The sequence below is a fragment of the Xyrauchen texanus genome, chromosome 1 (genome assembly GCF_025860055.1).
Source record: "Xyrauchen texanus isolate HMW12.3.18 chromosome 1, RBS_HiC_50CHRs, whole genome shotgun sequence".
In the NCBI taxonomy this organism is placed as follows: Eukaryota; Metazoa; Chordata; class Actinopteri; order Cypriniformes; family Catostomidae; genus Xyrauchen; species Xyrauchen texanus.
This window is the reverse complement of record NC_068276.1, coordinates 25922702-25937090: the sequence shown is the minus strand read 5'-3', so window position 1 is coordinate 25937090 and position 14389 is coordinate 25922702. Positions and strand designations below refer to the sequence as shown.

The 14389-nt window shown below is 37.4% G+C and overlaps 1 protein-coding gene across 1 annotated transcript; it reads left to right on the top strand.

Annotated features, from left to right (window-relative positions):
- Window positions 1-1041: 1041 nt before the first annotated feature.
- LOC127646659 (adhesion G-protein coupled receptor G5-like) lies at window positions 1042-13260 on the top strand. Its single transcript, XM_052130455.1, has 14 exons — window positions 1042-1486; window positions 7137-7222; window positions 7476-7919; window positions 8795-8843; window positions 9645-9759; window positions 9909-10034; window positions 10218-10334; window positions 10709-10751; window positions 10828-10931; window positions 11043-11161; window positions 11287-11549; window positions 11743-11842; window positions 11948-12222; window positions 12795-13260. The coding sequence occupies exons 2-14, from the start codon at window positions 7156-7158 to the stop codon at window positions 12917-12919; spliced, it is 1947 nt and encodes a 648-aa protein (XP_051986415.1). The 5' UTR covers window positions 1042-1486; window positions 7137-7155; the 3' UTR covers window positions 12920-13260.
- Window positions 13261-14389: the final 1129 nt, after the last annotated feature.

Below are 14389 nucleotides of genomic sequence, written 5' to 3'. Positions count from 1 at the left end.
ACACACACACGTTGGTGCAGCTATCCTTATGAAGACTCTCCATAGACATAATAATTTGTATACTGTATGAACTATAGATTCTGTCCCCTTACCCTAAACCTAACCCTCATGCATTTTTACATTTTCAAAAAACATTGTTTAGAATACTTTTTAAGTTATTTGAATTATGGAGACACTAGAAATGTCCTCATAACATTTATAGCATAATACCCTTGTAATTACCAGTTTGTAACCTAAAAAAAAGTCATCTTAAACCACCCAAACCGCCCACGCACCCACACACACACACACACACACACACAAACACGTCGGTCTACCTATCATTATGAGGACTTTCCATAGACATAATGATTTTTATTCTGTACAAATTATAGAATCTATCCCCTAAACCTAACACAATCCCTGAACCTGACCCTCACAGTATGTTTTTTTTAAGCGATTTGGATCATGGGGACACTAGAAACCACATAAATAAACCACATTTATATCATAATTCCCTTGTACCAGTTTGTAACCTAAAAAATTGTCCTCGTAAACCACATAAACATGCCCACACACACACAGACACACTCACACACACAGACACACACACACAGACAGACAGACACACACACACACACACACAGACACACCCAGACACACCCAGACACACACACACACACACACACACACACACACACAGACACCCAGACACACCCAGACACACACACACACACACACACACACACACACACACACACACACACACACACACTACTCTCTCTTTCCTCTCCTTGTCCAGTTTTATAGCCACCACCAGCAATGGAACCTTATCAGTTTCCTGGGTATTAAGGCTGCATTGTAGGGTTTAATTTGTAACTAATTTCCAGCCATAAAAGTTGTTGCCCTTGAAAAGAACAGACTGTAATAATGAGAAACACTTCTTGTTTTACTTTAGTTAGTCCAAGCATTTTTCGGATGCAAAAATAAAGCCTTTTTATGAAAACTTATGCTCACAGGTGCACAGCCACCTTAAGAACTCCTCCCTTTTCCAACCCTTTTGTGATTTTCATTGCAAATACAACATAAACCAAAACAAAAATATAACTAGGGCACTGTGTTACAATATACAAACTTCAAAGTGGACACGTTTTGACAGCTTATTGTCCCTAGATAGCAAACAGACTGCTGTGGGAGAACGCTCGGACTACCTCCGCTTTCGGAATGACTAGATCATAATGTGACTGGAGTTCTGCTGCAATTATTCACACGCGCTCACAATCACTGTACACCGCGCGAGTCTACGAGAACGAGCAAGTGCGAAGGTCGCTCACATTTAGCGCTCTTCGGCTCGATTCTGCTCTTTTTTTTTTTTTTGACATTCACTGTGTCTCCGGGAAAATTACTGTGAAATTAACAGCGACAGTTTACGAGATCTTACCAAGCGAGTATTTTGTCGGCGAAAGGAAAAACAGCAAGTGACGCACGTTTCGATTGTCCACGAAAGGTGAGAGATTTTCCCGAAATATATTTCCGTATGATCATTCGATCTTCAAGGCGTATTAAAGTGAAGATTATATATTTCTATATACGTTCAAATCAGTCAATTTAATGACAGGGAAAATATAGCCTTGTATATGGATGGGCACAATTAAAGAGGTTTTACAGAAGTGTGTATTTGTGCATATGGAGATTAATGTGCCGTTTGACATTTAGTAGTAGCCTATACCTTTTCATTAGTTTTGTTTAAAGTAATTATTCTTTTTTTATGAACTATTGAAACCGGGTTTAATTTTTGTTTTTTCCTTTGATCTTTTCCATGTGTTCGTTTCATTACAGTGGGCTATTAGATGAAATTTGAAGTTCACAATAATCCGTTAAATTACTGTCAAAGTAACTGTGTTATTTATTATCTGAATTAAACTCACCAAGTCCACTTCAAGCCTTTATAAGATAAGCACGCAATATTTTATTTATTTTTTGCTTCCTTTTCATGCATTTCTTTCTTTCATTTGAACATTCATGCTCAGTGTTGATATATATGAGAGTCTTGGAGATCCTTGGGGAAATTGGACCGCAGGTGGTGGAGGAGCAGCAGGCGCATATTTACTCCGAGGCTATGAACAAATCAAAGAGACACTGCGACTGCATGCTTTAGTGAAACCCTCCTTAATCCTGAAACCCCCTCAGTCACTTCACCTCAATAGAAAGGAATGATCCCTTTATCTACCTTCTAGGCTATATAACTGACTGATGGTTTACTTCATGCGTAAGAATCAGTAGGCTACAGCACATTTAAATGATCTATTTTTCTTTTCAGTTTCTCTACATGTTGTTTGTGTTTTGTGTCTTGGTTTTCCTGTCTGCACCACAGTGGTTGAGTGGAACATCTACCAGTCTGTTCGCTATAATGTACCATAGCTCATGTGCGGCCGCTGTTCTGAAAATCTGTTCTACCTGCTCAGGATGTGCTACCAGCAGTAAAATTCAGTGATGTGTAAAGTAAAAAAATGGGTAGCACATGTCAGGAGGCACGGGAGAACCTATCAGTATGTACTACAACAGTATGTGTTATGAACCTAGGTAGCACATCTACATCAGGAGGTGCTAGCAGCATAACTATCAGGTGTGATATGGTGTGAGGCTATACTAAGCCCTAACCCCAACCCCAAATCTATATGAATATAGAGTTGGTAGCACATAATGATAGGTAGCATGTATTTTCAGGACACTGCCACTAAATGGTTGAAAGGCCTTTGCCCTCAACCCCTGCTACTCGACATTTCAGCTCAGAAGAATGGAAGGGAATGAAAGGCCTCTCTCTTTTTTGTCTGTCATTGATGTCACAAAGCAAAAGCACAATGGCTTGACCTAGTTCACCTCAAAGTTCACATTCTTTTTCTGTGTAGGTTGTTAGTTTTGCAGACACAACAGCAGCAATGGAAACGCTGCTGCAGCAACACTGAGTCTTGCATGGCACTGTGTCTCGTTTGAGGGTGGTTGCACAATAGATAAAGTAATATTTAAAACAAGTTGATTAATTACAGAGATTTTATCAATGGGAGGAAATTTAGGTAGTGCTGAAATTGGAGACACAAAAGTTCGTGACATTTCTCAGCTCACTGAGTCACTATAAGCTTGTTCACGCTTCATGCTGTAAGTGCTGTGAGTTGGTGTGAAGTTCCATATGAGAAAAAGTAATGTTTGGTTTTAATGCATTGAGGGTAGTGGGAAACAATAAAAACATAGGGCAAGAGAATTTTAAGAATTCGTGCAAAAATGCCTTTATTTACAATGGTTGGCAAGCAGTCCCCCTGTGTAAATGGACTGCACCAGCTTCCTTTCAATACTGGTGCTTTGAGAGGAGAAAAGGGACATTCTTTGACTGCTGTGAGGTCCACATAGCTGGAACAATGGCAGAGAGAGAGAGAGAGAGAGGGCCAGAAAGGGCGGAGGCACATACGTACCCTTCTCAAACACAGCAGCACAGAGAAATTGGGCACTCTCAGAGTGGTAGTCAATAGTGTGCTCTGTTATGTTCCTTTTTAGCATTTTTGTCCCATTTTTTTGTTCTTGAGATTTAATTGCAGCATTTAAGCTTTTTTATTGTTCATGTTTGATTGGCTTAACTTTGATTTGTGTTTGGTTAAACCAATAAAAATGATAATTCTCAAAGTTGTATGATTTTCTGTCTTCTGCCAAACACAAACGGAGATGTGCTGTATTATGAAGTATGTTTGATTTTCCACTGCAGTTTAGTGCAGCCTCAATGTGGGTGGGATTATAGGCTGATCGTCATAGTTGCGTAGCCCCATAAAGCTCCTGTTGGATCCTCTTCTTGGCTGCTAACAAGAGGAACTTCTGCACCTAGTTTATTGACCACAGTGTGGTACTGATACTGCTATCGCTGTTGCTAAATTTAAAACAAGTGGGTGGATGACCTGTGTCACAAATTTAGGGACACTGGTAGTGACGATTCTCTCTGACCAATCAGTGACCTGCAGGATTTTGACGTCACATTTAGTATCGGCTCGGCTTGCTTGGAACCTCGACCGAGTTGGTACTAAAATAAGTACCAGGTACTATCCACAGTGTGAAAATCTAAAGAAATCAGCAAAGGAATAATATAAACAACATGAAACCACGCAGCCATCATACCACACAGGAAGGAGACACATTCTGTCTCATTGAGATGAACGTAGTTTGGTGCAAAAAGTGCAAATCAATCCCAGAACAACAGCAAAGGACCTTGAGAAGATGCTGGAGGAAATAGGTAGACAAGTATCTATATCCACAGTAAAACAAGTCTTATATTGACATATCCTGAAAGGCTGCTCAGCAAGTAAGAAACCACTGCTCCAAAACCACCATTAAAAAAGCCAGACTACAGTTTGCAAGTGCACACAGGGACAAAGATCTTACATTTTGGATGTCTTTTGGTCTAATGAAACAAACATTTAACAGTTTGGTCATAATGACCATCGTTATGTTTGGAAAAAGGGTGAGGTTTGCAAGCTGAAGAACACCATCCCAACCATGAAGCATGGGGGTGGCAGCATCATGTTGTGGGGGTGCTTTGCTGCAGGAGGGACTGGTGCACTTCACAAAATAGTTGGCATCATGAGGAAGGAAAATTATGTGTATATATTGAAGCAACATCTGAAGACATCAACCATGAAGTTAAAGTTCAGTCGCAAATGGGTCTTCCAAATGGACAATGACCCCAAGGATACCTCCAAAGTTGTGGAAAAAAGTCAAGGTATTGGAGTGGCCATCACAAACCCTGACCACAATCCGATAATTTGTGGGCAGAATTGAAAAAGCGTGTGCGAGCAAGGAGGCCAACAAGCCTGACACAGTTACATCAGTTCTGTCTGGAGGAATGGGCCAAAATTCTAACAGCTTATTGTGAGAAGCTTGTGGAAGGTTACCCAAAATGTTAAACAATTTAAATGTAATGCTACCAAATACTAACACAGTGTATGTAAACTTCTGACCCACTGGGAATATGATGAAAGATAGAAAAGCTGAAATAAATAATTCTCTGTACTATTATTCTGACATTTCACATTCTTAAAGTAGTGATCCTAACTGACATAAGACAGGGAATGTTTTCTATTATTAAATGACAGAATTTGTGAAAAACTTTTTTTGTTTAAATGTATTTGGCTAAGGTGTATGTAAACTTCTGACATATGAATCGTTCACTATTATTCAAGTCTTCTGAAACCTTAAAGACAGATTTGTGTGAGAGACAGACCCATCTTTAAGTCATTATTCACTTCAATCTTCCTCTTCGCTGCAGTTCTCAATAGTGATGACTGATTCATGAATGAACAAATCGTTCTTGTGCATTGATTATTTTGAATTAGAACTAGTTGATCACAAATTGGACTGAATGATTTGTACATGAATCAGACTGTTCCGATTGGAGCATTTCCCAACTTTAACTTTATGATCCAGTCAGAGCAGATTTTGAGTTAACAGCTCACTATAGGAGAAGATTACCAATAAAAAATGACTTCAGTTTGGATATTAATTGCATAAAGTTAATGCATAACTCCTTTTTGTGGCTTGAGAGATGGTCACTATGTACTGTTGTTGAATGGAAAAGATGTTTGTGTGAAGATTCTAGTATTGTGTGAAGATTGTGTATTATCACTGTTTTGATCTGTTTGTCATTGGTCTGTTTACCCAGTTGGTAGTCATTTCATCTTAGCACCCACCTCTCTCTCTCTCTCTCTCTCTGTGTGTGTGTCTTTGCTTCAGTTACACAGTAGTTTAGTAGTACTTTTACATATTCAGCTACCTTACTGTAGTAGCTGCAATTGTAAAGCGCATGTTGTTTCACCCTCCCAAATCAAGAATCTGCAGATGGGGAGATTTGCATAATGCTTGCCGCAACATGTTGATGCATGTCAAGTCGGTAAATGCAGGAAAGCCACAGTGGTGTCTCATAAACTATGTCTCCTTCATTTTCATTGTTTGGTTCTCATGGTTGGGAGGGTTACTTTTGAAATGTATTCCACTACAGATTACAGAATACATGCTGTAAAATCTTCCTCTTCGCTGCAGTTCTCAATGTCTGCCTTCGTCTGCCTGCGTAACAATATCTTAGACACATAAAAAGGTCAATATGCAGAAAATCAATACACAAATTGGTAGAACTGTGTTGAGTGAGTGAACTGATAAAATAATGTATGTATTTTTGGCCCAGTGTCTCTTACCTACATTAAGGTTATATTTAAAAAAAAATCCTTCTGCTGTTTGCCTACCATGGTCTCATTGTTAAGCCCTCCATCTGCTGTCTAATGATTTTAACAGAGGAAAACACACACACACAAACTAGAGAATCTAGAATGTTTTCTAATATTTTACAAGAGAGGAAGCAGTGACAAGGCACTTGCATGTTTAGAAGTGTTTTTTTCTTCTTCTGTTTTAAACTGAGCTGTCATGACATTTTGGGAACTGCATAGTCTCTCACAAAAAATATAATAAAACATCAGATTTTCACTCTCACTTCACTAAGTCAACAGAGATATGTTGTGTGTTTCAATCTTCCATTGCTGACTAAGGCTAGAAAACATGTAATTCAATATTTGAGTCATCTGCTGCCCCAGGCAGTGTTTATATAATACATTGAGTCTGATGGTGAATTATGTTTCATTTCACTTTATAACTGAGTCATGTGTTTTAGGAATCATCTATTACTATAAGTGAACAAAACGAAACATAGTTTGTGACATAAAGATGGCATCAGTATCTACAGGCTGCACTGAATGTGTGTGTAAGATTACAGTAGTCTTTGTTGGAGAAGAAAGTCTGTTCTCATAGATAAGAGATGGCTGTTGCAACCTAGTATGCACCAGACTATATTTTTACCCATGCATGCATGTGTTCTTATTGATAAGAGTCCAGGAATAGATGTGTGAACATGACAGCCTCTTTATCTCAAAAATGTTTTATCTAAAAAAAAAAAAGAAAGAGTTTTAAGGTGGAAGGAAGTGATGATGCAGATAATACATTATGTATCTTATACTAAAATGGTAAGAGATGACAAAAACAGCCAAGATATACTCTGATATCATACTTTCATACGGATATAGGAATACAGCAGTTTTTCATTTATTTACTGAATTCTCACTGTTGCTTTACAGGCATCATCTATGAGCTACAATGAAGCAGAATCCAAAGACTGTAATAATGTTCTTGATCGTCTGTGTCTTTTTCATTTTGGGTCAAGGTGAGCATGTCATCACTTATGAAGCAAAAATACTGACATAGCAGGAGTGGAGCTAGGGGGAGGCCACTCGCTGTACACTCGCAATTGCCGTTTTGGTCATTTTTTGTCTTGGGTACAATTTAATTAGTCTCCCAATTTTTTTAAATTGTAACTTGATAAGTTTCTAATAATCTAAAATTTATGAAGTTTGCACCTTAACATCAAAAGTATCTTACCTTTTTTTTTTTTTTTTTTTTAACTTTCCATGTATCAGCGTCAGAGAATGACAGAGACTTTAAGATGTGTGGAATATGGCGCCATGGCAACACATCCCGAAATCTGACATCTAATTTGACAACAGGCTGTGAGGAACTCTTGATTTCTGCCGACAAGAACACACTCTATATTCAGGGCAGTATCACAGCGAAGTGCAAGCAATCCATGTCCATTCCTCTAGACTTAAGTCCTCTTCACAATCAAAGTAATTTCTGTGTGTTCTGGGAGCCACTGCTGGACCTGCTGATTGTGGAGGTGAATAAAAAGAACAACACTCTGTGTGGCTCAAGTGGCCTTCAAGAAAACTGCTGCACTAACCTCTCTCCAAGCAACCAGACAAAAGCCAGTCTGTATGGTATTTTGAATGGCAGCATCCAAGGTGATATAATGCAGCATGGTGTCGTGGGAATATATGCATTTCAAGGGGATTCAATCAACTGCAGTAAGATCTATTTCCAATTACCTATTATCTTATATCAAATAGGAATAGTTCACCCAAAAATGAAAATGCATTCATTATTTATAAAGTAGAAATTTAGAAGAATGTATCCCTTCCTCTTGTTGAAATTACCAGAGTTCATAGTGACCACAGCTGTCAAGCACCAAAATGGACAAATGCACCATAAAATTATCAAATAAGTTGTATATTCTCTTCTGTTGTCCTACAACAGCTTTGTGTGAGGAACAGATTAAATGTCTTTGATGCAAGACACCATTATTCTCACGTGTCGTGACCAATGGCAGCAAGAAGGAAGATCTTTAGTGAATAACGGCAGACATTTCAGTCTGTTCCTCATTCAAAGCTGTTGTCTGGATACAGAACATTTGGAATATATACTGAAAAGGTGGTAAACTGCATTTGTTACCTCAAAAGTATATTTCTGCTTGATCTAACCTATATAAATGGCTTTGATTAGTGTAACCATTAATTCATTAATTTTTCAGATTGATTTATTCTTATTAAATAGCCTTTTTTGACTTTGAAATAAATCAGTTAATTTAGATGTTTGGACATGAGGCACATTTTTTAGGTTACCTGACAAATACTTTTTACAGTGTAGCGCCTGTGTCATTTGGACTACTTTTATGGCACATTCTGGAATGGCAGATTTGGAACGGCATGTGAATAAATAATGACAGCGTTTTCATTATGGGTGAACTTCCCTTAATTTTTGTCATCTAATCATTTTATAATTTTTTTTTGCAATATCTGAAGAGTAAGTTCCTTTATTGACACTGACTGTGCTTTCTTTGACTTCAGCACTTCTGACCAATAATTATACTTTGTGTATATAACATTTATTGTCCTACTTGCAGAGAAAAATTTCTGTGATGTGGCAAGCCAGCAGTCCAGGGGAGCAAACATGTAAGCCAATCATCTAAAATTTTATTTTGATAGTTTCACTATTACACTAGATGTGTTATGAGTGTTATGAACTGATGTGGTCTGTCATGCAGTTGTTTGCAATAGGTGATTATAAGCATGTTTGTCAGAGTGTAATCATAGCAAGCTGTAGTGTGAGTGAAAAACAGAGGTTGAGCCGCAAACAGGAAGCTGAACCAATTAGGTATGCAAGGGCATTTGAATTTGCATGGTCATTTTTAATCAATCAAGTGTGTCATTGGTTCTTTGGTGCTTTGAGTAAATAATTAACATTTAATTTATTGCATTGCATACTCATGCCATTGATCATGCATGGTCATTTAACATGCTGCCATCTTATCAAAAGTTTTGATAATCCCCTAATGCATGCTCATGTACTATATATGATGAGAAGGGGTGGATGCAAGTTACGTGGTTACAATAGTTGAGTGTTTATTGTGGTTATTTATTGTAACCATGAAACATACACACCCTCTTCAAGAAAATACTATATATAACATTGTTAACCTCTTACTGAAAACAAGTGGTGGTTTTGTAGCAATGCTGCAATTTGTGTATTTACTGAATATACCTTACTAAATCTGAAAGTTTCTTTCTGTGTAATTCACATTCCATAGAATGGACAAAACTAAACCTTTTATTGTTATAGTAGTTCTTGCATTTGTTTTTAATAAATGTTTGCTCCACTTATGAGTGAATAACTATAATACTGGATGTTACATTTGTTACACATCTGTTCTGGTGTGATCCTGTCTAAATGTGTATGTTTGTGTGTGTTTGCAGGATAGAGGATGTGGTGATGAAATCCAACGCAACAGGTCATGTGGATCTACCTTGTGTCCAAAGCACTATTATTGAGATGGAAGAGGGCTTCATGGGACACAATTTCTCTCTGCCTGTAAATCCATTCGCATTTTCTGGAAACATAAAGTTAAAATATAGACATGTTACCTTTGAGTCACAGAAAGGCCTTTGCAATCATAAAACCTGTGTCTTCTTAGCGTGTTCTTTCTCGTCATATGAACGAATGCATGTGTTACATTTCAGGCCCCCCGAAATGTCCCAATAAACAAGACACCCTCAGTTTATCTCCCCTCCTGCCTGAAACCAGCATTAAGGAAAAAAGCCAAAGTGGTTTGTACATACTACAGGAACAGGATGAAATATTTTCAGGTAAAATAAACAGAAATAAGTATAAAATAAATGATCATCATCAACCCATCCACACACACACTTACTTAACTTTATACTGTATATATTGTACACACACACACACACACACACACACACTTATATTCATACATACATATACTTGTGTGTGTGTGCACAGTGACAAACAGTATTTGTGTTGTGCAGAGGGAATCTTCTGATTCAACTCTTCTGGATGACGTAGTTGGAATCTCTGTGGAGAATGAGATCATCGCCAACCTTCCAGAACCTGTCAGAATCAGGTTCCATCACTCTGCCTTACCAGTAAGTCTGTTTTAGCATGTTCATTTTTGTTCTGCATTTGCTTTGGATAGAGTATGTACCATTACACTAACTGCACCTCACACATCATTTTCTATGCAACACTTCATGCCTGGACACTATATACGCCTCTCATTTCTTACAGTAAACAGTGAACATAACATCAAAAGAATGATTATGTGAAGCTTGATCACTCTGACATTGCTGACATTATTTTCTCCTATGTTCATATTGCATGAGCCTGGTCTGCTTGCCGAATGAAAGTAGAACTTACTCCTATTCTATGCATTGAGCTACTCCCTTAGCTGCTTTGACTATTTACAAATAAATAAGCATATAGGATAGAGATTTGATGGTGTTTATATTTCATTCCACAGCCTAATCATTCTAGAAGATGTGTATCATGGGACACAAGAAAAGGTCAGATAAAGTTCAAAAATAAAAATGTCCTAGAATCTGCTGATGTCTTACTCAACGCTGTTATCTTTCTTTGCAGACAATGAAGTGATGTGGAGATCAGAGGGTTGTCTAACCGTTAACATCAGTGCTGTAGAGACAGAGTGCTGTTGTAAACACCTCACGTACTTTGCAATTCTTGTGGTGAGTAGCACGTTTATTGCAATTACAATTATATTTATTATCAAGTGAATGTCAATGGAATGACATGTTTAATGGATGACATGTACTCTGTCTCTTTCTCCGTTACTTAAGCAAGTGGAACAGAGGGCTACAGTTCGACATTTAGAGGCTCTGACATACATTACCGCTGTGGGCTGCGCTGTTTCTTTAGTCAGCTGCTTGGTTCTCTTCTACTGGCTCTGTAAACAGAGGTAACCATGACTTTATTGACTGACTTAGAATTCATTATAATATCATGAATAAAAATCATGCCTATTCAGTGAAAAGAAGTGTATTGTGAATCTGCCCCTTATGGTTTGTTTCTGTCTCCTCCCAGAAGAGGGAAGAAAAACCAGTCCTCACTGGTGCACCGTGGTCTGGTGGTGGCAATATTTCTTTTGTGTCTGTTCTTTATCCTAACTGGTACAATGGCAAATGTAGGAAATGATGCAGTTTGCATGACAACAGGATTTCTTCTGCATTATGCGCTGCTCAGCACTCTCTGCTGGATGGCTATGGAAGTGTTTCACACATTCTTATTAGTCCACAAGGTGTTCAACTCAGCTATCCCGTCTTGGGCCTTTTACTTTGGGGGCTTTGGTGAGCACAAACATCAAGTGTCTAGTTCCAAGTACTTGTTAGAGTTCTATGTTAAAGTTTATATACTATGTTCTCTTTAAGGGGATTCAAGTAACAGCAATACAAATCAATATATAAATATATCTAATTTATTAAGATTGTTATAATGAATTCAAGTAAGTAATTTGATTTCTTTTTTAAAATTAAATTTCAGGTCTTCCAGTTCTGCTAGTTTGTATTCTGCTCCCTATAGGTGATATATATGGCAAAAGGAAGATTGTGCCAAGTGATGATGTTACCAATCCTTACCATATGTAAGTTGATCTCCTAAAATGTGACCATGCATACAGTATTAAACAATTACAAATAAATTATATATATATATATTTATTAATTTATATTTTTATCTGCTCAACCAGGTGCTGGATGTTGGAAAATGACAAGAGCATATTGGCTCATTACATTATTAATATTGGCTTATTGGCTGTTGTGGTGAGCTCTGGTGCTGTCATGCTTTTCCTTGTGGTGAAAGAGATATGGAACCGGCCAGATTGGAAAAAGAACCATGTGGCTTTTCTCAGCATCTGGGGCCTCACCAGTCTGTTTGGCACAACATGGGGCCTGGGTTTCCTCAACTTTGGCCCTCTCTCCGAGGCCATGCTCTTCTTCTTCTGTATTATCAACTCCTTACAAGGTGAAGCTTTTTTTTAAACATGCTAACGCTATTCAAAGACATTAATATACACAAAGTCAAAAACTGAGTTGGCTATAGTGTCAGTGTAAGCTCGGTTCCTAGGTATATAAAAATAAAACAGCCCTAAAACATTTGCTTTTGTAATGATTACATGATGGTTTCAGATAGATAGCATTTCACTCATTCGGTCTGTAAAAAAAAACAAAAAAACATATACAAAGCGTTCACACCATTGAGTGTGTTAATGTACAGTCAGACTGTCATTATGGCAAAATAAACCCCAAAAGGGTGATCTGGTATCACCTAAAAGGGATTTATTTTGTGATAATGACCGGCTGGTTACACTGTAACATTCTTATTAAATGGCAACTTGATATATTTAAAAAATGGATATGAAATATTGATTTGAACTGAAATGATCCAGAAAGACATGAAACAGTTATTTAGGTAATAATTTGACTGGGACCAGGGTCAGTTATACAAATATATTTGGCTGTAGAATGCCACAATTGATCAAGTATTACAGAGAACCCTGTAGTAAAGACTAATTAAATTCCAATGTATCCCAACAGGATTTTTTCTTATGCTGCGATACTATGCTCTTCAACACATGAAAAAGGGGAACGAGTCCAGTTCGGATGGGAGCAGTACAGGATCTACAAAACAACATATGCTACAGACTAATGAAAAGAGTTAAAAACAAAATGGCGTTCTACTGAAATTGTATCTCTGATATGAAAAGAAGGATTATCCACAAGGGCATTTGTAAAGATCCTTTCTAATCCTGCAGGTCAGGATGGTCCTCAGAAGACATTGCACTGATATTTAGTCACAGACTAATAATTGAGCATAAATGCTTCACCTGTCATAAGCTGTATTTCTGAAACCAACCATATTTCTTTGTATGTGGATATAATAGATTTTCTTTTTTAAGCAAACCTTGCACTTTAGCTTATATTTTACTTTTTTGTCTATTGTTTAGGTATTTGTACATTTGTATGTGTATTTCAATATACGTGAATTGAATAAATACACCATTGGAAAATTCACTGTTGCAATTCTTATATCACCCAATGCCCAATTGGACGTTATTGGAGACCTGAGTTTAGCAGAATGAAAAGAAACTGTTTCTGTATTTGCTGCACATACACAGTATGCACATATTTGGAGCCGGCTTGGAATTAATTTTCTTCCTTTTTTGTTTTAGTTTGTTTTATTACTAGGAAAAATTTGAATAACTTCTTATAAATACTACTCTAGGATAAAATAAATCTTCCATTTCACTATAAGTCTTCCATCCTTATTTTTAAACAAACCAAAATTATGATTTTTTTTTTTTATTTTTTATCACACATACAAACACACATACAAACGCAGATGAAACAAACAAACATAATAGGGACATAATCAAATACTCAAGGATAAGGTGTTGGAGTAATGGCTGCTGGAAATGGGGTCTGTCTAGATTTTATCAAAAATGACTTTTTCAAATAGTAAGAGCAGGGGCGAGAATTTAATCAAAATGTTGAGGGGGACAATAAACATAACAATTCTCATTTTTGAAGGGGACACCAAGGTTTTTTTTTTGTTGTTGCCCCGTTTGCATTTGTATTATTTAATTTCTTAAACAATTACTTTAAGAATATATCATTATAATATTTACAATACACATATTTTAATGATATTTTAGGGGGGGACAACCCTCAGATGGGGGGGGGGGTTACTCTCACTCATAGTGAGAGTACAGAGGAAAGTACAGAGAGCAAATCCTGAGGAGCGTAGTAGTGACGAAAGCAATGTCAAAGCCATCAGATAACAAGAAAACAAAACACGAGAACGAACAAACAGGTAGTTTAAGCGAAACACTGTCGTTAGCAAAGCAGAGTGACTCACAAGCAATAACCAACAAAACTAAAGTGAACAGGCAGGGTATAAATAGAGAACAAAAACAGTGCAGGTGAAACTAATATTCGGGTGATGGGAACTGGAAGAAGCCGGGTGGATTGTGGAACTGGAGTTCATGACACCGAAGCAGCCATATCTGAACATTATTCCAAATGTTTGGCCTCCCGTGTATATTCGGTCCCTTTTGACCAATATTGTTTAAATCTATTTAAAGAATACATTTATTCTTTGCCTATATTTTGTTGTATTATAATGTGCACCC